The sequence below is a fragment of the Eulemur rufifrons genome, chromosome 18 (assembly GCF_041146395.1).
Source record: "Eulemur rufifrons isolate Redbay chromosome 18, OSU_ERuf_1, whole genome shotgun sequence".
Classification (NCBI taxonomy): Eukaryota; Metazoa; Chordata; class Mammalia; order Primates; family Lemuridae; genus Eulemur; species Eulemur rufifrons.
Genome location: NC_091000.1, coordinates 21,211,647 through 21,235,625, shown reverse-complemented (window position 1 = coordinate 21,235,625; position 23,979 = coordinate 21,211,647). Strand labels below are relative to the sequence as shown.

The 23,979-nt window shown below is 44.4% G+C and overlaps 1 protein-coding gene across 7 annotated transcripts in view; it reads right to left on the bottom strand.

Moving 5' to 3' along the window:
* The window catches only part of JADE1 (jade family PHD finger 1), a 57,645-nt gene that overhangs the window by 22,057 nt on the left and 11,609 nt on the right, over positions 1–23,979 (bottom strand). For 6 of the 7 annotated variants that reach the window (XM_069492919.1, XM_069492925.1, XM_069492920.1 and 3 more), the window contains exons 2-5: positions 18,014–18,091; positions 7,897–7,982; positions 4,564–4,721; positions 2,233–2,420 (exon numbers count right to left, since the gene is read on the bottom strand). In XM_069492919.1, coding sequence (XP_069349020.1) covers positions 2,233–2,420; positions 4,564–4,721; positions 7,897–7,982; positions 18,014–18,065 — 484 coding nt within the window. In that variant the 5' untranslated portion in view covers positions 18,066–18,091. The remainder of the gene's footprint in view (positions 1–2,232; positions 2,421–4,563; positions 4,722–7,896; positions 7,983–18,013; positions 18,092–23,979) is intronic. The other variant, XM_069492924.1, reaches the window with a different exon arrangement.

Below are 23,979 nucleotides of genomic sequence, written 5' to 3'. Positions count from 1 at the left end.
TTCAAACCCATGACCACATATTATGGTTTGGGTAGTTTTCAAAAACTTGTCTTTCTTGTTGCTTTTTAAAATGGTTCTCTAGAAACAGATTTCACTGCAAGCACTAAATGTTTTTAAATGGTTTATCCCTCCCCTCACCCTCTGAATTGTAGTAAGTTGAAAGACATAATCAGATGCCTAAAAGACTGAAACACAAGGCAATGTCTAAGCAAAGGAGACAGTTCACTGTGAATCACATGAAATGTATTCTTATGCAAGAATGATCAAAAATAAATTTCAAGTGGTTATTGTGGCTATAGCTAGTGTTAGGATAAGACTTTTATTTTCTTCTAAGACATTTTCCAAACTTCCTGCAATGAAAATACATGTTCAGAGAGGAAAATACAAATTAAAAAAAATACTCAAATGTGATATTTAAGTGGCAATAAACAATGGAAGTGTCACTAGAGCCTACAACAATGTATATGAATTATCATAAATTTTTAAACTATCCAATTAACTTCCCAAGTTTTTAAAAATGTGGTTAAATAATAACTGAGCTACTCATCAGACTTTGATGGAGAACACATTAGAGCTGACACCTGGCAAGCCCTAAACACATAGGGCCACACTATTTAATTAAGAGATGCCCAGTTCCCATGGCCGGGCACTTTTTCATCTCTATTCTTCCAGTTTAAAAAACACCACTGGCTTTGAAAATATAGTACTGTGCCCTACAATTAATTTTCACCATAAAAAAGACCAACAACTATGATCAACATCTTTAAGCATGTGTTTAAAATTTATGTTACACAACTACATAACTTTTATCCTGCCAATGTATTCAGCAATATCTTTAAGTCTGATGAACAGCCCAGTTCTTACTATTTAAACCATTCACAAAAGCCCCAAGAGTCTTTGGGCCAAGTCCTCTGACTTAACATAGAACACCTAGAGTCAGTCATGTGTATTACAATGGTCTTTATAAAGCTGCTTACAAAGCAGAACTTTATCATCTATGAAGCTAAAATACAGTATTCAGTTCCAAGAGATCTCTGAGAACTCCTGAACAGATTCTGTATAAATAACCTCCTAGCCTGCTAATGTTCTGGCCATTAATACCTAAAGCAAGGACCAAAAGGAAGGAAATCTACTTTGTCTATCAAAATACCTGAGTAATCAAAGAAGTAGAAAGTAACAACATGCCTGGCTCAGTCTACACTAACATTCCCACCATTCAATAGGCTGATGAGCTAAAGACAACTACTACATGCCAGTCCCTGTGCCAGGCTCCACAGACACAAAAGAAAATAGTCTTTGCCCTCCAAGGCTTTGAAATCTACCACTCATGTAATTATTTACTATTTGTGCTACACTGCAAACAAGTAGCCCTTGCCACCACTTCCTTGCCCTACACCCACAGCACAAATGCTAATTAATCCTCAGTCTTCCACACTGAGCCTGCTTTAACCTCACTGTCTGGCTCATCACGACCCCCAAGGCACCCTTGGCCATCCGAACCAGCGTGAGACGTGAGGCCTAGAAGCCACCCCAGTGCCAACACCGTGGCACACAAGTAACAGAGGTGCGGACACTCCAACCTCTACATGCACTAAAATCAGCAACTCGCAGGAAAGAGACCACACTGGGCTGTCTACTCACCTAGGGGAGCCTTCGCTGAACGAAGGCCAGGACAGAGATAAGCGGGTAAGAGGGAAAAAGCAGGCCAGGTTTGAAGCAGGACTTAAAAAGAAAATCACTGAGGTGAAAACACAAGTGATGTGCTTGGAAAACAGTGAGGTTGGCTGGAGTGGGGTTCACTTTGAGAAGCAGCAGGCACAGCTAACAAAGAAGGAACCTGAATGGTGAAGAAGGAATCTGAATGGCGTCACAGGAAAGAAAACGCCCCAGCAGGAATCTACGGACCAGATCCTTCTGCCTCTTAACTGTCCTGGGCCCCAGTTCCCTCAAGGTAAGTAAGTGAGTGGGGACCGGACCAGAGCAGGGGTGGGAGTCCGCAGCGCCTGAGCCACGAGGAGCCCTGCCTCCACTCTGAATCCACCTCGCCCCATCTGCCGCGGCTGGGCAAGCTGATCTCTGAAGACGCCCATGACTCTGTGACTAACGGAAGTTGTGATGGAGCTGGCTTCACCTGGCAGTGACGAGCTTTCACTACTCACCTACCCACCTAAAACACTTCCCTACTCATGACTGGTTAACAAAATATGAATAATACGACACGTAGTCTCTTACCCATCTCCTTAAACTCCTCATTCGTCAGCTCCAGCCATGCAGCATCCATGTCATTGAGGTCATATCGACAAACGCTGTCGGCCAGCGTCCGAATATCGACATAGCCCAACTCTGAAGGCTCAGAGCCTGACGAGACGATGTACTTCTTGGGCCTAATGAACATGAGGGATTTCTCTTCAGACACGACCCTGGTCAATAAGAAAACAAGGCAGCGAGGTTACGCTTCCTGCCGCAGAGCAGGGAGCCTGTCAGAAGGCCCCAAGTGCGGCTTCCTCCTCCACCCTCAGAAGCCCAGGACATCACCAGGTTCATAAAAAACAAAGGCTCAAAACCTGACTATCACTGCTAATAATAAAACCCCAGCCAGAAGTAGTTAAAGCCCCCAAAATGGAAATAGATTCGGGTGAAAACACTCCAGAAGTCTTCAAAATCAGCTTCCCAAGACGCCACAGTGCCCTGGCACCATGTATGACTACAGTCGCTCTGGCCTGCTGCCAACACCACAAAACACTGACCCCCTAAGTTTCAAGGGTTAGTCATTAAATCACTTTCCATTAACCGGCAGCAGGCCTGCCCATCCCCGCTGGCGGCAGTTACAGCCAACATCTACCACTGGGTTCTCAAGAACATCTGAGGAGAGGAGAACAGCCATGCACACCACACAGCCACACAAGCAGCACACACACAGCAGAATGCAGAATGCTGGGGGCCAAGGGAGGCACCTGTCAACTCAATTCACAAAAAAAGAGAAAATGAGGCCTTAGCCATTACTAAAAAAATATAAGAATCAGAGTCTTAGCCAAGTAGAGGACTCTCCCAACATAAACCAGCGATCTCAAGAACAGAAGCACAACTTTCCTCTTCTCCTTATAATGTCACACACTCCCATAATTTAACACCTGGAGAAGTGCTTTGCACCTCAGCCCACTCAAAATAAAGGATTGCAGGTGAGAAGAGCAATCAACCCAACTTGGAACCAAGGGCCCTCCCTCTTCCTAATCGGAGGCCTCACAGGTCCACAAAGTTCCTTCACATCTCTGTGTCTCAGCAGTTTGCATTCATATTAACAGGCTGCCCAAAGAGTCTGTCAGAGTATTGTATTTTCATATCCCTTATAAGAGTGATTTTATCTACTGGAAACCTGAACTGAAAAGATTTATTTCTCCTACTTAACCAAAAGCAGGAATCCAACTGAAAACTTCCACAAGCTGTGTTAATGCTCACTTATTTTATCCTGAGCTCCCAAATGAAATCAAACTATTCAGCAAGTGACTCCTGGGCTGGGACTGCCAATGCTGACGTGGGCAGCGTTGTGTCCCAGACACGGACCCTGAGGCACACGCACTGTGTCTGTCCTCAGAGCCCAGCGAACACTCGCCGAGGCCAGGACTCGGCCTACGGAGGCCATCTTTGCACTCAGGACTGTTCATCCAAGCCCACATATCAATGAAAGACTGTAATAAGATAGGGACATTTGTCACCACTGGATAGACTTCTCAGTGATCCCAAATGACAGCAGTCAAATTCAATCATTTCAAATGCCTGAAGAAACACAAAGTGGGTGGGCCAAGAGACAAATTCTACCCATTCTCAGCAAGGAGGAAGAGGCCACCTCAAAAAGCAGGAAGCCAACTGCTGGTGTGGCTGAAAGCAGGTGCCAGTAAGCAGAGGGCACTCGATCCTCTCTCCCAACAGGAGACTCCAGGTCAAACAGAGCTGGATAGTAAGGCGAGGAGCAAACAGGTTGTAACCTGATTCTGAGGAGAGTTAGCCAGGACTCAACCCTCAGGGACCCTTGAAGAGGTTAAGTGATGCATCAATAAATCCAGAAGGCACCAAAGGAATAGATGCCTCCTCAAAAACTCCCCTTTCCACACCCCCTAACCTGGCAGGCCTCCTCACACCTGTCCTCCACAGGTGGCGTCAGCCACTGCGGGGCAGGAGCCACGCCTGCCAGTTCCCAATAAGGCCACACATTTCTCACCAGTGGAGCTGCTCTCCAGGGTGAATGAACACAGAGCGGAGGAGAGGAGCAAGCAGCCGTGTGAACATCCAAATTTCCCTCCTCTAGCCAGTCACTGCCCAGAAGTGTCTTCCTCTCCTAAGAGAGCAGCACCTCCCCAAGATGGCTATAATGTTAAGTTTGGAGGCCCCTGGCCCTCAGAATCACTACACTTCGTGCCTGAAGCGTGTTGCTACCACATTTCTATTTGAGGCCTCACGTTATTTTACTGCTAACTCCGGAACTGCCTCTTCTCAGGTACGTGGCTGTCAGAGAAGAAAGGCGAAGGAGGGTGGAGGGGCAGCTCTTCTCTCCACGGGCATCTCTACCTGGCCACGGGCTGAGGGATGGTCCCGGGGCTCACTGGCACCTGGACCCCTTTCTCCCACTCCTGTCTCCAGGGATCTGCCAGCACATAGTACTCATCCGGGTTCAGCTGATAGGAGTCATGCAGCTTCATGGCAGTGATCAGGTCTGTTCTAAACACCTGGAAAGGGAGAGAATGGGACAATGACATTTGATATTTGCATTCTTCTTCAGATTGCTGGCAGCTGCAGGGTAACCATGGAGCTGCCATGTAACAAGGTCACCACTGTATCAACAGGGTAAGACTGACCTATCACAGAAAACCCTTTGCCTGACACACCTTTTACCTCACTTGGGCTTAGGGTGGCAGTGCTGAAGTAACGCTGTCCTCTCACTCCCTCAGTCAACATGGCAGTGTCTACAACAATGTCAATAAAACAACAAAAGAAACCAGCTGTCCTCTGAAAAACTTCTAAGCAACTCTCAATTCACCAAGAGGACTCCTGAAAACATGCACCTGAAAACCCCTAGAGAGAGATATTTCACTCAAGGGTGCTCTTTGGTAAATGTTTAGAAATAAAACTCCACTAACCATGTAACAACTTCAAACCCAAACCTGCAAGAACCACCAGGGCCTTATCTGGTATACACAGCCTGCCCCTACCCAGCCCCTGCCTCCCAGGGCACCGGGGTTTATGGCAAGATATGTGGTAAGGTCAAGGTCAGGTTGACTAGTGCCAGGCAGAAGTACTGGCCTGGAAAGATTTGGGAGAGAAGCAACCACAGGCCACTGGAGTGCCTTTGCAAAGAGCATCTATTTGCACACCTTCACCTGACTTAACTTCTACCCAGGAAGTGGTATTTGTGGGGAGAGGAAATAGAGAAAGAAAGAAATACAGTCACTACCCCCTCCCAACCCTGCCAGAAACAGACCCACAAAACTCAAAAGTGCTCCTCTGCCAAGAAAGCTCCCCAATTCCTCATCACAGGCCTAAAGGAACCCACAGGAAAGGCGGCCCTCCCACAGTGCCTGTTCTTCCCCAGATTTGTGGGCCTGTGGCATCCACGGACAACAAGGCCCACCCCTGGGCAGGGCAGAGCATGGCACGACACCACCTCCCAGCCAGGGCTGCACAGCTGGTTCCCTCTCAGGCCCCGTCCTTGGTCCACTCGCATCTGAGGGCTACATGAGGAAGCTCTGACCTTGGCATCTGCGCCAGCCCAAAGTTGTGTTTGGCACAGAGCGGGCGTGCATCTGTAAGCTGCCCTCTCTGTTTACACAAGTCACAATGCTGAACTCTCCTTCTCAGGACAGGGAGTTCTTTCTTGTGCTGCTAAGCACAGTTCATATCATATGCCTGCTAATACATCCATGTTTGTTTTTCCTGGTGGCTTTTCAAGCCAGTGATCTCTTTAATAAACTTCACCATAATGAAGTCTGAGGCAGTGTCTGAATAAAAAGGCAACTTCTCGTGCCTGCCATTTCCAACACCAACTTTTCCCCAGTGTGCCCGTCCTCCTTTCTGAAGTACCACTAACAAGCAAGAACCCAGATGTGTGCCTCTCACAAAATCATGCCTAATATCAAGTTCCCTTCAAACATGAAGCTGCTGAAGCAGGTGCCCGGCCCAGCGCATATGCCTTCAACAGCCTTGCCTTCTCTGCCCCCAAGAGAAAAGTACTGTAAAACCTAAGCCATGAGTCTATGCCTTCAAGAAGCAAATCAGGCAAAAACATTTTCCAACTAAGTCATAAGTAAAAGACAACGGAGTTTGCCCAAGAAGGAAAATCAAACTTAGGCACCATGGTGAGAAAAGGCAGCCAGCCACTCAAGTACTTGGAGGAACTGGTCAAGAACCAAAACAGATGTCCTCAAATTGACATGAACCCAAGTCCCTGGCAAAGTGCAACACTAGTGCTTTATGTATAATGTGGTTTAAACTCAGGAGTTTAACTCAGAGAAACTTTAGAAAAAAATCTGGACCAAAACACGGATGTGGGACAAGGCCAGCACGGCGTCCCGTGCTGCTGGGGGTCCCAGGCTGCCCAGCCCCTCCTTGCAGCTCGGTGCCAGCACTGGAAGGGGGGGTTCCAACTACACCACAAGGCACTGGTGCTCATTACACAGGTCACAGCTCCTTATTAGAGTCTCCCTTGGATTCCTGTGCCTAAGTAATAGGAGCATAGTGTGAACATCAGAAAGGTATTTTGGAGGTTATAGACACAGCACTAGGAATTAAAGAAATCAAAAGAGCAGCAGAGACACTCCAGGACCACAGAAAAGGAAGGGAGCACTGTAGGTTCAAAGGACAAAAGGCCTGGGATAAACCAAAGGGATGGAGTATCCACCTTCCCATGAACATTTGATCTAATGTTTAAGTGCCTCCTGGGATGGTTTTCCACAGTTCTCAAGGATGAACACTACTTCCTCATGGAGGATGTTATTCCACAACCAAATAACTCTACTCCTCAACACAGCACCCTCCTGACAGGCCCTGTTAACAGTCTGGGAAGTAGCTCCGAGGATCATCTGCTTTGCCTGGCCATTACAGGATGAGGTGGTCTTTAAGGTCATCCCTTAAGAGGCAGCATAAAACAAAGCATTCAACAAAAAACTCTCTACCCCATAACCTGCTCGCTTGAAAACTGACAAAAATAAAAGGCTTTTTCTTCAATGATTTAAAGCCTAGCAAAGGTTTTCAGAGAAAACAGATCTCATAAAGGCCAGCAGAGAAATGCACCTAAAAACAATTTTAGATAGAGATAGGTAGGTAGGTGGGGAGAGAGGAGGGCAGGGGAGAGAGAAAGAGAAATAGCAAAACTGGGGGAGCAGGGGAAACATAAGATGAGAAACAAATTGGGAAAGGGGGGGAAGCCTTAAGCATAATCCCCAAAACAAAATTCCCAGAATTACATTGGGTTGTTGCCAAATAAGCCACAAATTCATGGCTAAAACTAACTTGAGGCTGGCAGTGACTTGACAGCAGCTGAACCCGCTGATCTCCTGGCCAGAGGAAAACTTGTTGGGAGCCAGCGAAGATGGAACAGGAAAGGAAAAAAAGAATACAATTAATAATAATAGCTAACATTTACTGAGCACTTTTGACGTGCCAGGAACTATTCACGTGCTTTGTAGGTATTAGCCTATGTGTATTAACCCACTGAAGCCTCGAGAGTCCTACAGGGTAGACAGCTGTGTTATCCCCATCTTACAGCTCTGGAAGTGGGGCGCAGGGAGGTGAGGTAACTTGCCCAGGACTGCACAGATAGACACCAATCAACCAGGTGTGGGGGCCGCATGTACTCATGCACACACGCGTATGACATGCACAGTCAGGCAAGCGTTCAGGAAGTACCTCCGAAGGCTTTCGATCTTCATGCCTGGAGCAGGAACTTCTCCTGTGCTGGGATCGGGAATTCTGGGACCACGTAGTTGACAAGCCTAAAGAAACAAATGTCCACACAGGAACCATTAGAAGCTGTACAGGTCACTGAGTGTTCTCGGGGTTTTCTTACCCAAACTCATCTAGGCTCACCTCAGCGCTGCCTCATGAGAGGACCTGAGACACCCTCTCCGCTCTCACTGTACTCCTTACCCCATCACCTGCCAACCCTCACTTCCCAAAGAGGCCTGATGTGATCCTTCTGGTCTGCGCTGTGTGCAGGAATGCTGTAGCCCAGGCACAGCTCGTAAGACGGGAGAGGACTCTAAGAACATCATGCAGGCCGTGCTTTCACCCACAGGGGCTTGCACTTCTTAAGAGGTTCAAAGTCTCACACTGGTAAATACGAACTGAAAAATATCTTACTCAGTTTTCAGTAAGCTTTGTAAATGCTAAGATCATTATGCTAAATCCTAAGGCCACCCCCCAAACATGTTTTAAAAAAAGGTTTGACTCTTAAAAAAATAAATAAATAAAGGTAAAATTTAGCATTCACTAGACCAGGAAACCTCAGACCTACAGGAAGTAGGTATTAGACCTAATAGACCTTGGCAGAGACTATGTGGCCAATGGCCAAATAACCTTTCAAATTACCTACTCCACTTTCCCACTGAAACATCAATCAGCTCTTTTCTCTACCTTTCTTCCAAAGATGCTCTAGTCCTGTCGTCTGGCCTCTGCCACACCAGGGCATTGCCACCTAACAGGGTGGGAATCTGAGCTCTTCTCTGGCCTGAGACGTCTCTACAGCACCAGTAACTCCATCCTGCATTTCAAAATGCTCCCTCAGCCTCGGTGGCAATGCTCTTTCCTGGGGTCTCCGCTCTGTGGGTTCCTCCTCCTTCCCTGTTTCCCATCAACACTGGTATCTTTCATGAAATCTCCTCCTCTTGCTTCAAATGCTCTCCCTGGAGAACACTGACCCACGGTCACACCTGGCACACCTAGGGCAACCTACATTCCTAGACTAACCTCCCTCCCAAGCTCCAGATCCAGTTTCACTTTCACATTAGACATCAACCCTAAGGTGGTCCCTTAGATTTGTCAACTTAGCATTACAGAAACTAAGCTCAACATTTTACCCAAACCTGCTCTGCCTCTTACATCCCTACTTTGATAAATATCATCACCTACCTGAAATCAGAAACCTAAGGGTTGACTCCCCACACTCAGGAGATATCCAATCGACAGCTGAGTCATACGGCTTCAACTTCCCAATACCTCAGATTCCTAGCCCCTCTTCTCCATCTCTGCTGCTAGCTCCTGTGACAACCGCAAAGCCCCCTGTTTGTGGGTGCCGTGCTGCTGCTGGAAGTCTGAAACAGCCCTTACAACCGCCTGCAGTAATTGTCCAACTTCCTAATGGCATGCCTTCACCTCCCATACTTATCATCTCCCCAATCCTCAACACCTACTGCACATTTTTCCAGAAATTAACACCCAAAAAAATAAAAGCCACAAGCCTGACGGAACTGCCATTCTACCAGTGAAATCACTTGTCACTCAAACAGGAAGCTCTTTTCTCTACAGAATCCAGAGACAGGGACAGAGAATCAAAGCACCCTCAAGACCTTGAGGACATTAAGGAATAGATTCTGCACATAAGCCTATCATCAGATGTGCAATGACCAAGACTAAAGGGGACTGCCAAGCGTCCCTGACAGGCAGATGTTGGCACTACCCTTGAGCACCAGTTCTGAGGGCCACGTCTAGATCAATTGACTGTTGTGACATCAGCAGAACCGGAATTCCTACCGGTGGCCCTGTGGCATTTCAGTACACTTCTTTGTAAAATAAGTGTGTCTCCTTAGACTCCAAATGAACAAGAATGCTTCACTGAAAGAAATACTCTGGGCATGCTGGTGTGAGCCCAACTTGCAGAAGTTCTAAATGTGGTCACTACTAGAAAAAAAAAAGGCAGAAGCCAAGTTAGGAACCCGGAGATGAAGGTGGCCGGTGGTTCCCAACATACACAGAGAGGCCTCTTTCTCCCTCTGGTGCTGGAGGCCACCCTCCAGCCAGTCTACAGCCCATTAAACTCACTTTGCAAAAAGGGAAAGATTGGGGGGAAAAAAGCTAAATTTATATTATAACTGGCATAAGGAATGTTCTTAGCAGATTATTTATAAAAGCCAAAAACCAAAAACCGTGTAAACACCCACCAACAGACTGTGAATGAATAAACTGTGGTACATCCATACAATGGAATACTACCCAGCAATAAAAAGGAATGAGCTATTGATACATGCAACATGAATGAATGTTGAAGTCATTTTGTTGAGTGAAAGCAAGACCAAAAAAAGGTACATATTGTATTATTCCATTTACATAAAACTATGAAAATACAAACTAATCTACAGTGACAGAAAGTACTAACAGATCTGTGATTGACTGGGGAAAAGTGGGAAGGAAGGATTATCTTGGTATTGATGATTTCACGGATGTAAACACTTCAAAATGTATCAAAGTACATACTTTCTTTTTTTTAAGGTCTCACTCTGTGGCCCAGGTTGGAGTGCAGTGGTGCGATCACAGCTCACTGCAACCTGAAACTCTTGGGCTCACGAGATCCTCCCACCTCAGCCACCCGAGTGGCTGAAACCACAGGCACATGCCACTATGCCCAGTTAACCTAGATACTTTAAATATGTGGGGTTCATTGCATGTCAATTATCCCTCAATAAATCTATTAAAAAATTATCACTGAGATGTCATCCATTAACAGTAAAGGGAAAGAAAACTTTCTATTTTAACTTTACACAGGCAGTTTTATCAAACCCAGACTTTGCTGCTGACCAAGTGAGATCCAAGGAAACTGCTCTGCCTTCTATGTCCAGTAGGCAGGTATGTGTTGCTGGTGATCTCTTCCTTCTGATTTTCTTGCTCATATCAAAAACAGTTACTCTATTAAGAGCCATTAATATTAAGACATAGGATTTACAACATACAGCTAAGTCTGTGCATACAGCAGATTCTCATTAAGTATTTTTTTAAAAAGTGGACAAAAACTTTTCTTAAAAATTGTCATTGTTCAGAACAGTCAGTCATGCTCTAAGAAGAACCATCACTGTAATCCAAGAACTGAAGGTGGCAGGTACCAGGAACATGCTTCTGTTTTACCTAACAGAAGATACGCTCTTGAGCTCAAGCAAAATGAGGTCAAAGAAAATAAAGCGGTAATACATTTAAAGACAGATCAGTAGGGCTGCTGCTTCCTTCTTGGACTGCTGCACCCACATCTACAGACACATTCACGAGCACCCACAGGATGGGGACTTCGAGCGAATGTCTTGACACTGCTACACCTACACCCCTCTCTGCAACCATGCTCTCTCCAGACATTTCCCCGGTGGTCAGGAAGCTCCTGGAATGTTATCAAAACAAACATAATTCACATCCTTTTTAAATGGAAAAAAATGTTATGTTATAAACACTTTTTAGAAAGTTTTTAGGGGGAGGCGGTGCCAAACCAGAAATGAGAGTATTTCAAACACCAAAAAGACAGGAAAACAGTGATTTATGCTATAGCAAAACAGCAGCCACTTGTTAAAAACTGTGTGCTAAGATTATGCTAAAGTCATTCCCAAGCCATTGTAGAGTATTAAAAAAAAAAAAAAAATTTTTTTTTGCTTCCAGGAGGGGAATTGGGAACTCTAAAAATTTGGAAATAATGTCTAAAATTATTTTATTGCCACTCACAAGGTAAGATTATTACCTAAAGTTAAGTCCACTCTAGTGACAAATACAAGTGACTTAAAATTCTTGACAATGTATGAACAATTCTAACTATATGAAACAATGAAAAGAATAACTGGGGGAAAAAACATTTTCTCTTGTTTTTAATATCTCAAACTTCCACTAAAACAGAACCTTTTGGGTTAATATAAAGTTATAAAAGGCTCATAGATTGCAACAACATGAACATGGACCTGCCCGTGCATAATGTTCCTTCTGGTGCTGTTACACAGACATCTCACACACTCCCCTTTGAAATATTAAAAATAGCCATGCTGTCTTGCCCTAGATCTAAAATAAGAGAAAACCTCAAGAGTAAATCTAATACATATTGCACACCTTCCACATTTGGTAGCTCATATGTGATATGCTTCTCATGTTGTGCCATGCATGAAAGGTTCAGAAATTGGAATGAATAGCAGTCCTGGTGTTCACAGCACCATAAAATGCAAACTACGAAAGAACCTCACCACTGATCAAACTGCTAGCCTCCTGTCTCAGACACTGCCTCTGGACACTAAATAATGTGCTGGTATCTGTCTTTAGGAGTGTTAAACCAGCTTAACAAAGTAAGATGCTTACGATCAGCACATAAGGAGTCCCCCAGTCCACTATCACAGCAAGGGTGCACAGACCTGACCTACACACCTGTGCATTACTTAAAGGTCAGCTATCCTTGTACAAGCAAAGCAGTGCTGCGTTAATTCTCATCTGAAATTAAGCAAATTTAATCTAGTTATTGGTTATTTGCTTTAACTGCCTGATAGACAGACATCTAATATAACTGCCATTTATATCAGGGACAGACCCTATACCTACCAAAGCTCTTCTATCCCAGTATAGCTTTAGCTCTACGGCCCAACTCACTTCTACCTTCCAACAAACAAAGGCATCATATATACATTCAAAGAACTGGCCCAGAAATGTTTCAACATACTAAAATACACTTGGGCCTTCAACCAACTGATGCACAAACATATCATAGTCACCCACCATTCCTGCTGAGGTCCAAGTCTAAGGCATTACCAACTGGGAAAATAGTTTCAGTTTCAGTCTACTCTCCTTTCTGCCCATTCACTATCACAGGGGAAGGGGCAGAGCCCAGCTCTGAAAACTGGGAAGACAGAAGTATTTCCAGCTGAGCTCAGGTGTGGAAACCAGGAGACCAGGGAGGGACCACAGGGTGCATGGCTCCAGGCCTTCTTCCCACAGAGAGGCCAACAGAGCCCTGAAATTTAGGAAGTCAGACAGAACAAGAAGCCCTGCTTCACAACTTCAGGAAAAACTTAACAGTATCAGCACACTTCTGTCATCCTCTCTGAAGGAAAGAATGGAACCAATTTCCCTCTGTATCTTTGAGAGGTACCAAATACGAAAACCACCACCGAAAAAAACAACATAAACACCATTTGTATTTGGATAACTTACCCTAGCCAAAGACCTCATGTTCTGGGGGGAAAAAAATTGCCAACAAACAATATTTACTAAGTACTACTTTTCTCGCTTTGTTGCCCAGGCTAGAGAGAGTGCCATGGGGTCAGCCTAGCTCACAGCAACCTCAAACTCAAACTCCTGGGCTTAAGTGATCCTACTGCCTCAGCCTCCCAAGTAGCTGGGACTACAGATATGCGCCACCATGTCCGGCTAATTTTTTCTATATATATTTTTAGTTGGCCAGATAATTTCTTTCTAGTTTTAGTAGAGACAGGGGTCTCGCTCTTGCTCAGGCTGGTCTCGAACTCCTGAGCTCAAATGAAACACCCGCCTCGGCCTCCCAGAGTGCTAGGATTAAAGGCGTGAGCCACCACGCCCAGCAAGTACTATTTAATTCTTGTCTTATTTTTATAGGAAAAAAATATATACTAGGATGCTGATCAAAGCTATTAACTGGCATAAGATAATATATAAATATATAATTTATAAATGTATGATTTCTGCTAAAAAAGGACATTTGATGTTTTAATTAGCCTCTGCAGGTTTACTGAAGATAAAATGAAATCTCCTTTAGGTTTCAGAAACACAGTTGATCCTCGACCAACATGGGTTTAAACTGCACAGATCCACTCATGACTTATACGTAGACTGTCTTCTGCCTCTGCCACCTGGGAGACAAAAAGATCAACCCTTCTCTTCTTTCTCAGCCTACTCAGCATGAAGATGACAAAGATGAAGATCTTTATGATGAGTCACTAATGGACAGTAAATATATTTTTTCTCTTCCTTATAATTTATTTCTTTTCTCTAGTTTATTATAAAAATACAGAATATAATACATGTAACATACAACATATATGTTAGCTATGTTATCTTACAGTAAGGCTTCCAGTCAACAGTAGACTATTTGTAGTTAAATTTTGGGAGAGTCCAAAGTTATACACAGATTTTCAACTGTGTGGGGGAAGGAGGTTGGGGGAGGGGGGAGGCAAGATACCCCACACCCCCAAGTTGTTCAAAAGTCAACTATGCTGAAAATAGCTGGTAGATCCTATTTCCACATTTGCCCAAACCCCTAAGGACAGAGAATCCTGGCCTGAGAAGCAGAAAATCAAGGGCTTGTTTCCTTGGGGCACGCCCTGGCACAATGTGTAACTTCAGAGACGGGCTGGGCCACCCAGTCCCAGGGGCCCAGCAATTATAGACGCTGCCTACAAACACCTCAATGATACTCCATCCAACTGCAGGCCCGAGGTTCCAGAGCACCTGGAGAAAGGCTTCAACTATGACTGCAGCTGGATGAGTGCTTGTACTTGGCACAGAAAATACCCATCCGTCCCCAACTGTAAATACCACACTGGTATTCCCCTCAACCAGGCCAAAAAACAAAGTAAAGCACTCCAGACCAGAGGCCAGCAGGGCCCAACCAAGGCTGTGGCCAGTGCTGTGGCCCCAAGCTGACGTTTGCAGCTGCCTCTCCTCCACTTGGACATGCTCTGCACTGGGCTGGGAACTGCTGCCAAAATTCTGTCAGGCCTGCAAGCTGGAGAGGATGGGGTGTGGCTACTGCACAGACCACCCTTCTTGTAAGCAGGGCTTTCCAAGTGCCCAGGGTAGCTGAGGGAGGGCAGGGAGGAACAGCTAACCCAAATAGGGCTCCAGTTTTGTGGACTTGAATGCACATATAAAAGGTTCGCCCAACCCCCCCAGGCCACCCAGGTATACAAAAGGACAGGCTCCAAAATGCAAATAAATGGGTTGGTGGGCAAATAAATGGGTTGGTGGCAGGGGCCTACACTGTGAACCAGCCACCCTCAGAGAGGACAGAAAGGGGTGTGTTCCATGGCATGAATATGCACATATTTTTATGTGGCCTGGCATCCCAGGAGTTCTTATTGAGAGCCCTTTGTTTACAGCGATCATCACCCACCATAATTATCAAATCACTGAGCCTGGACAGACAGCACAGCCATAAAGCATCAATATATTCTTTATACTGAGCCAAAGGTATGACAACAGGGTGGCTGCCACCTCCTACTAGCAACCATCATTCCTCTCCTCCAACCAGGAGATGTCATGTCTAGCCCAGGGCTAGGATAGAACTGAGCGTAACAGTCTAGGCTAACCCTAGGCTAACCCACCAATAACCTAGAAATATTTATCTTAATTCCCCACCCCCAGCTTCTTGCGGGAGGTCAGCACAAACATGTGACCTTTGAGAAACAAACTTTTGGTGGGGACTTTGGACACTCTCTTTCTCCTTCCTCTCTAACCAGAGTTCTAGGTGGAAATACATTTTTAGATGAAGTATTTCATCTGCTAGGGGCTGCTGTGGGCTGAATTGTGTCCCCCACTCCCAAATTCAGATTTTGAAGCCCTAATCCTCAATACCTCAAAATGTGACTATAATTGGAGAGAGGGCCTTCAAAGAGGTGATTAATGTGAGGCTGTTGGGGTAGGGCCCAATCCAATTTGAGTGGTGTGTATCGGAGATTTAGTCACACAGGGAGACAGCAGGGATGCCTGTGCATAGGAAAGACCATGGAGAACGCAGTGAGTGAGAAGGCCATCTGCAAGCCAAGAGAGGCCTCAGAAGAAACCAAACCTGCCAACACCTTGCTCTTGGACTTCCAGCCTCCAGAACTGTGAGAAAATAAATTTCGGTTGGTTTACGCCACCCAGGCTATGGAACTTTCCTTACGGCATCCTGAGCTGATGAACACAAGGGCCTTTGGGCTACTAAGAGCCTCTAGACAATTAAGAGAGATTAGAGCAGGCCAGAGTCCAGAAATGCATGGTCCAATACAGTGGCCACTAGCCACATGTGGCTTTTTAAATTTAAATTTATTAAAATTAAGTAAAATTGAAAAATTCAAGTGGGGGGGTGCACACCTATGGTCCCAGCTGAGGCAAAAGGATCACTTAAGCCCAGGAGTTTGAGGCTGCAGTGAGCTATTATCTTGCCACTGCACTCTAGCCTAGATGACAGAGCGAGAACCCATCTCTTAAAATAAAAAATAAAATTTCAGTTCCTCAGTTGCACCAGATTAGAACATTTCCAGGTCCAGAAAGGAGAAGACTCTAAATTTGAGAAAACATTCCAGGAGAACTTTTTCTAACCTAGCTCTCCCAAGGAGGAAGACAGGCAGTGAGGAGAGCAAACAGAGTGAACATACACCTGTTGCTCAATGCCCAAAGGAAAAAAAACAGGACTCTTAGCCTGTTATTGGGCATTACTTGTATGTGGAGGTAATTAATAAAACCTTCTTCTGATTATACTAAACCTAAAAAGCAAGACTTTTTTTAAATAACTGCAAGACAAAATTGTGTACTCAAGCAAGCAGCAAACATTTACTGAGTATTTATAACTCATGAGGACACTTTGATAGGCAGAGAAGAAACACCAGAGCATGTTTTTGCCTCAAGGAGTAAAATGCCTAAAACTAAACATTAGAGAAAACAGGTAATGAGGGCCTCAGGAGTTCAGAAGGTGGTACTCCCAAAGGCTGCAACAGGTGGCTTTACCTGCCTGCACTTGGGGACAGACCCTCAATACCTCTCCCTCTACTTTGAAGCCCCTACTCCCTCCCCGTCATCTAGTAGTTCCCTCCCCTGCAACTCCCATTGCCTGCCCCAAAAAGTCCCAACTCCTTAGCTCGGAATCCCAAACCTTTCACCCCTGATACCCCTCCCATAACCCCCCATTCTAGTTCTTACTGCTCCACGCCTGAACCCAAGCGCCAACCAAAATACCACATGAGTTGTTTTTCATGTTCCTGGACCCACCCCTGGTCAGCATGGCCCCTGCAGCATGCAGCAAAGCCTTGCCTTCTATTAATAATTTGCAGCTTTTAATCTGCTAAAATTTAGAGACCAGAAAACTAAAAACAACCCTAATTTGCCTAAAAACTATTTCATCCTTCAGGACCTGACCAACCTTCATCTCCTCATTTCCTTGGCCCTCCCCTCCTCTGAATTTGCATGTTATCTGTTTCCCCAGCAAACCGAGAAAAGACGTCTCTATTACTGCCCCGATGACTTTCATATCAGAGCTATTCTCACGCGTGTCTAAAGCTGAGTTCCTCGAAAGCAGGCCCAATTCCTTTCCCATTGCACAGCACAGCAAGCATTCTTTCAAGGTTTCCAGAGTTTAATTTGTAATGTAAAACATAAGCTAATGAGCTAAAGCTCAGGCACTGTGCTAGGTACAAAATTCCCTTCTGTTATCTAAGGAGAGCTCTTCCCTGAGTAGTCTGTTAGCTTCTCAATACACAGACACTGTGTGACATTTATTTTGACTGCCTGGAAGCCAACTAACTTCTGGTTCTCAGCTGCACTGTGAAAATATGAGGTTGCCAAAGAGCTGAGATACAGACAGCAATAGTATTAAATACACTTATGTTGAAACCAAGTGAAGAGTAGGGACTTGCAGTCTATTAAGTACCTGTACTCAATATTTCACATCACACTAGGCAGTCCTCAATCTCTCCTTGTATCCAGTTGAACTAGTTAATGATTACCTGGTTTTGATTAAGTTCCCTTTTCATTAAGAGCAACTGTGAAGTACCATAAATGATGTTTAGGAAAACCAGACACACCACTGACTCTTGGAACTGGATCATTCATCCCTGGATAACAAACAGGAAGCCTCAGGAATGCCAGCCTACAGTCAACCTTACCCGGTAAGATCTGGTTACAGACCTGCAGTATCACACTCAGATGTGTTTCTCCAGGCCTTGGCTTTCTCTGACCTGCCTGATATGCAAAGGGCCTCAGCTATTTAAAGCATTACATTAAAAAATCATGTTTTTACATTGACCCAAACCTTGGTAGGCTCCAAGAACAACAAAGCAGGACTTACTGCCATTGTCGTCAGAATCCTCACTGCTGCTGGGAAGGCGACCTCGTTTCATGATCTCCCCGGGAAACAGCAGGCAGCCTGCAAAGCAATGAGACAGCACTTAACCCAAGATGATAATACACAATCATCAAGTTGTGCTTCAGATGGCAGCCCAGGATTTACAGCAAACAAAAGCAAACAAAAGGCTTTAAGTAGTATTTGAATTGTAAACAGTAAAAAGACCAAAGATAATTAGGTGCAATCATTAACAGACTAGGTTAAAAAAGGAGGGGGAGGGGTGTTGAAGTCACGTATCAGTTGGGCCCCCAAAGGTACCAGGTTTCTTTCTATACCCCTGTGACATTATTACTATAACTACTCCAGGAGTCTAGCTGACTGGTGACAAGCACTTCAGAAAAATATCCACAGCAATGAACACTGTACTATGCTTCCTCACTACAGACAGATTCATATTTTATGCTTGTATGTGGGGGGTGGGGTGGAGTTGTGCCTGAATGTGTGAGTATCTATGCTGCACTGGGCATGATTATGCTTCTCAGGCAAAATTTGCTAAAAGAATCCTAAAAGCCAGATAACCTAGTCTAGAAACAAAACAAATGGGGTAATAAGAATGCAAATGTTTCCTCTAGCCATCTCCAACCCCTCAGCAATTCCCAGCTGGAACAGGAAGGACCACAGACATCACATAATTCTGCTCTAGATCTCTCTCCCTTTTACATTAGGAAAGGAAAGGTTAACCAGTGACTTCTCCAAGGTCATACTGGGAGCACTGAGCTTCTAATTCTAAATCCAATACTATTTCCATTCCACCTCACCCTGACTCCTTTCAGGATGGATACAACAAAATCCAGCCAAAATAAGAAATCAGTTTGTCTTATACAAATAACCAGCCCAGCTGGCCAACTCCTCCCAGGTAGCTACTGGTAAGAGAACTCTAGCACTATCCTTAAGAGAAAGACTACATTTAGGAAAGAGGGCAGTGGACCGAGACGAAATGGCTAGTCACTGGACTTACACAGATGTTATATTTTCACACAGGGCAGCTCTCTGAACAAAACTAAAAAGCTTTTTCAAACTAGAAATTATTGATCACCCTGATATCTTTAGGGCTGTGATCTTAGTCCCGGGTCAATGATTCCCAAAGAGGAAGGACAGCATTTTCCAAGTCAGAAAAAGTATGGTGGCCTGACACCTATCCCTCCACCCCCTCAGAAAAGTACATCCCAACCTCCTCTTCATTGGGGGAATCCCAACATGTAAAATGCAATGTGGTGTTTCCAATGAAAGTGTGGCACACAGGAATAGTTATCAATGAAAGTGTGCCACACAATAATCACAACATGTATAATGTGCTGTGTTTCCAATGTAAGTGTGGCACACAGGAATAGTGGAGAAAAATGTGGAGAACCACTGTACTAGAACAAGAAAATAATTGAAAAACCAAAGCTCCACTCTAAATGAACCTGTAAAAGAGCAGTCAAAAGAGCAGAAAATGCACCTTACTTAAGGTGATCAAAATATGCCACTTTGGTACAAGGATTATTTTGAGCTAACGGCAATAAAGACAGAGCACACACAGGACGAGCTCTCTGCCTTGCCCCATCTGACTGAAGGCAGAGCATAAATTTCCCTTTTGCAAAGGAAATTTCATTTGCAAAGGTGTCTATCAGTTCAACTCTCATGCATATATAACCTTATCTATCATTAGTTTCCCCCATACATTTCCTTGTCATCTTTCCACAATTTAACCCCCTAGAAGCCCAAAGCCCCTTTTCCTTTGTCTAGTCACTTAACAACTTATTACCCTTTGTTAAAATGATATATAAGCCCCAGGTCTAACCCTTTCTGGGTTTCTCACTTCTTTTCTGTGAAGTCCCCTCTGCCCACACATAAAAACATTGATAAAGTTTTTATGCCTTTTCTCCTATAATCTGTCTTTTGCCATTTTAATTCGCAGGCGCACCCCCTGAAGGGAACCTAAGAAAGCAGTTTTTCCTATGGTACAATGCAGTCTGTTTCCACTTATGAAATGGACTTAGTATCATTCACTCAAGTACTCAGGCCCCTCATCTACAATTGCAATATTTTATATTTTCTTCCTGAGAAATTAACCCAGTTAAAGTTTATAGGTGTTTGTTTAACAAGTGATTCTTCAAAAACCACTAAAAGAATTTACCAAGACAAAGCTTGGACTTGAGTCCTGATCTGGGTCACAAACTTAAGGACACTTTGTGGGCTGGGGGTTTCATACCATAGGCAGGTTCACAATCCTAAAACCCAATCCACCCACTTTCGGCAGAGCCCCATTCACCCATAACTCTAACACCCAGCAATCTAAAACTCAAACTGGAGCAAGCCCACTCCAGCCAAAAGTCTCCATGGCCAACAAATACCTGTGGCCCACTCCCTACCTGAAATGATCAGTTTTCCTTGCCCTGTGCGGACACGCCCCACACACCAACTGCTGACGGCTGAACCCTCCTCCAACCTTCTAAAGAAGGTGTGCTGCTGCTCCCCTTGGGATCCAACAAGGGGTCAAGAGAAAAGGGAAAGGCAAAAGACCACTCACTCCTAACAACAGTTTCGGTTCCCCAAAGTCTATATCACAAAAGAGCTTCAAAAAAACTAAACCAAAAACAGAAATACTATTTGAAGAGGAATTCCTTAAAAGTAACAGTGTGATGGAACACAACAAGAAGAATGCAGTTTGCCACTTAATAACCAGAGATGAGAACACTGAGAAATAAGAGGCTGAGAAAGCCCATAAAAATACTTCTCAGTTAGAAACAAGAAAACAATGTTTATTGCCTCTACATTGATTCAGACAACTTAAATTTACCTATACAGAATAGCTTAAAGAATTTAGAATCTTTTTGACCCAAAGTGCCTTCCTCCCAGCTTTTAAACACAACTCCCTGAGAAAGCACTTCAACAGTCACTAAGTGAAAAATGTAATAAGCACTGGCCAAAATAGAATGATGCTCCTAAACACATAAATACTCTCTCAAGCAAAACCATACATGTAAAAGAAGAGTAAAAATAGTATTTTCTTTATAATGAATTCCATTTTCATCCACCCCAAAGACCTTGAGTAATGAAGGTTGAGAATGCTGTACTTTGCTTCTCCAGGGAACCTGGCACAGTAATGGCGGTTAGTGCTTGCAGAGTTTCCTCCTCTGTGGCTCTAATGTACTTAAACCTTGACATCAGGCAGATTTATCTCACCCCGGGTTACTTCCTGTATCAGAAAATCAAAGCACATGTTACTGTCTTCAAGACACAATACAGCGGCTGTCTGCTGCAAACATCTGCCCCACTAAAAGCTAGCATGGGAAAGCAGAGGGCCCTCAACACCATTACCTGTCCTGACTCTTTTAGGGCAATGGCTGATTACTATCTAGATGGTAGGAGGATAAGTAATAATCAATTAAAAGGCTACTCACAACACTCCAGAGAAAGCACCAAGAAGACATAATAGCATATAATGTATTATAGCATATAATGTATAATGTAATAGCATCCCACAAACATCTGCATACCTAATACATTAGGAGGTGCTGGAGGAAAATTACTGTCCCTGACCTCATGGAGCTTCTGGCCTAGTTGAGGAGACAGGTAAGCAACAGGAATCCAGCATTGTTCGTGCTTGACAGTGGTAAACACACAGTTCTACACGAACACAGGAGGTTGACAGAGTCAAGGGAGGATTTTGAGCTGAGTGCTGAAGAACAAAGGGGAGGTAGCCAGAAAAGGGAGCACAATTGGGGCAAAACACTGTAAAATTTAATATACACATAACTTAGCATATTGCTCTAGGCAGCATCTTCATACTCAACATCTTACTATTTGCCCATTTCTTTACTTATATACATCCCTTCTTACCTTATATCCAATTGCCAAGGTTTATGGATTCATAACATATGACCCTTTGAAATCCCCCTACAACCCCAAAGTTTGGTCTTCAACCACCCAACCCAGATAGCTTTAAGCGCCCTTCCATTCTCCAAGCCTACAGTTTCTTCCCATTTCCAATTTTTATAACAAATTAATCATCCTTATGACTAATCAAGCTCATCAAGCTACTCTCTATGCAAATCTCTACTCCACACTGCAAATAGGTCTAAGTTCAACCTGTGCAGCCAGAAACTCAGGGGTTTTCTTACTCCTCCCAGCTTTACCCAAGCAACAGTCCCAGCAAGCCCCAACGCCTAACTTGCCTCTGCTGGGCCAGGCCTCCTCCCCCGAACACTTCCATTTCCCTCAGTTCTCAGTCTCTGCTAATGCTATTGCCCCTTCCTCCCTACCTATCCCAGTCCCTCTTTTCTGGAGCTCAGCCTGAAACCACTGAACATCATCCGCCATTCCCAACTCCAAGCACTTAACATTCTGTACCACTCAGTTCAACTGTTTTCCTTTTAGAACTTTTCACCATGCTTTTCGATGTACTATTTAACAGTATTAGTCAAAAAAATTATTCATGACACATGTTAAAACAGAGACCATGGTGACAGGTACAGGGACCATGCACAATGGGGTCTTGCAGCAGGGCAGAGACTGGACTCAACTTGGACTCCAATAAGGACAGGCAGACAAATATAACCAAAGCAGGGTAGCATCAGTGGATGGAAAATTACTAAACAGAAACGTCAAGGATAAGGGGTTTCTGGCTAACCTGACTTGATAGGATTATTGCTGAATGCAGGCCAAGATGGTAAGACAGGAAGGTGGTCAGATACCAAAGGTGGGGAATTTTCCCTAAACTGAGTTAACAGGATTATTGCTCAAACTGAATTCAACAAGGACAGAGAAGGAAGCCCAAGGTAGGGCCTGGTCAAGTAGAAGACTCAAAGGAGCCTGACTAAATTTTGGTCAAAGGAGAGTCTTTGTCAGCATTCAATCAACTGCCTTGCGTCGTGACTTAAACATTTCCATATATGTGTGTCTCTAAAGATTATAATAATTTCTGGAGAACAGAGATTCTCTCAAGTTAAATATGACATAAAGATATAACAGAGAAGGGCCAGCTGCTGGTTGGAAACAAGGCCTCCCAGAGTGGCTATAACAGACACTCCCAGAACTCTGGGTCCAGTCTTTAACATGGCTCATCCTGACATTGTCTGAATTTCATTAAAACTGACTCAAAGTGAGCCAATTTACAGAATCCTGGAGTGCCTATTTACCATGAGAAACATAACAGCTAGAGACAACAGTACTAATTAGTGGGCATTTGGGACTTTGCCCAAAAAGAGGAAGACTACCTAAGAAGTCAGATCAAAAACATAACATTGCCTGGAGAGGCCAAAAAAGAGGCGGTCATTGGCCAAAGATCCTGGCTGGCTCAGTTAAGTAACAATCCTCTGGCGTGACCAGCCCACTGTAGGGAAAGATGCACCAAGACAACTGGGCATCTGTGGCGGCTGCTCAAGGCACCATCTTCTCAGGGAATGTGGGTGCATTCTTTACCCACTGGGCCAAACCCCTTATTTTAATTACATGCAAATCATTCTCCTTTGATCCCCTCTGTCAAAATGTGGTACATTAGCTAACATATTAATTTGATGAAAATTTTATCGAGTTAGATGCCAGAAATATGGTCGGTGAATAAGATATGGAATGCCTGCCTACATTCCAGGAGCTCCCAGTCTACTTGGGGTAAGAACAAGGAAATAACTAGACAAGTGGCTTCAGTGTGCTAAGTGCTATAAAATTTACCAGATCACTGCTCATCTGTATATGAGATAGCAAGGTACCTGAAAAAACCTTGAAATTTACGTTTCCTCACACTGAAATTGGGAAAAGTCTGCATGCAACAGATTAAGAGCAGCCACAAACCAAAAGAACCCATCCCTAAGGTGGCCCAGGAATTTGAGTGAGCAAGTTCAGTGACCTGGGTGTGGTCCCAGGGAGGCATGACTGGTATGTGATTCTAAGAAAGAATGAGAAATGACCTCCCCAACAAGGAGTGA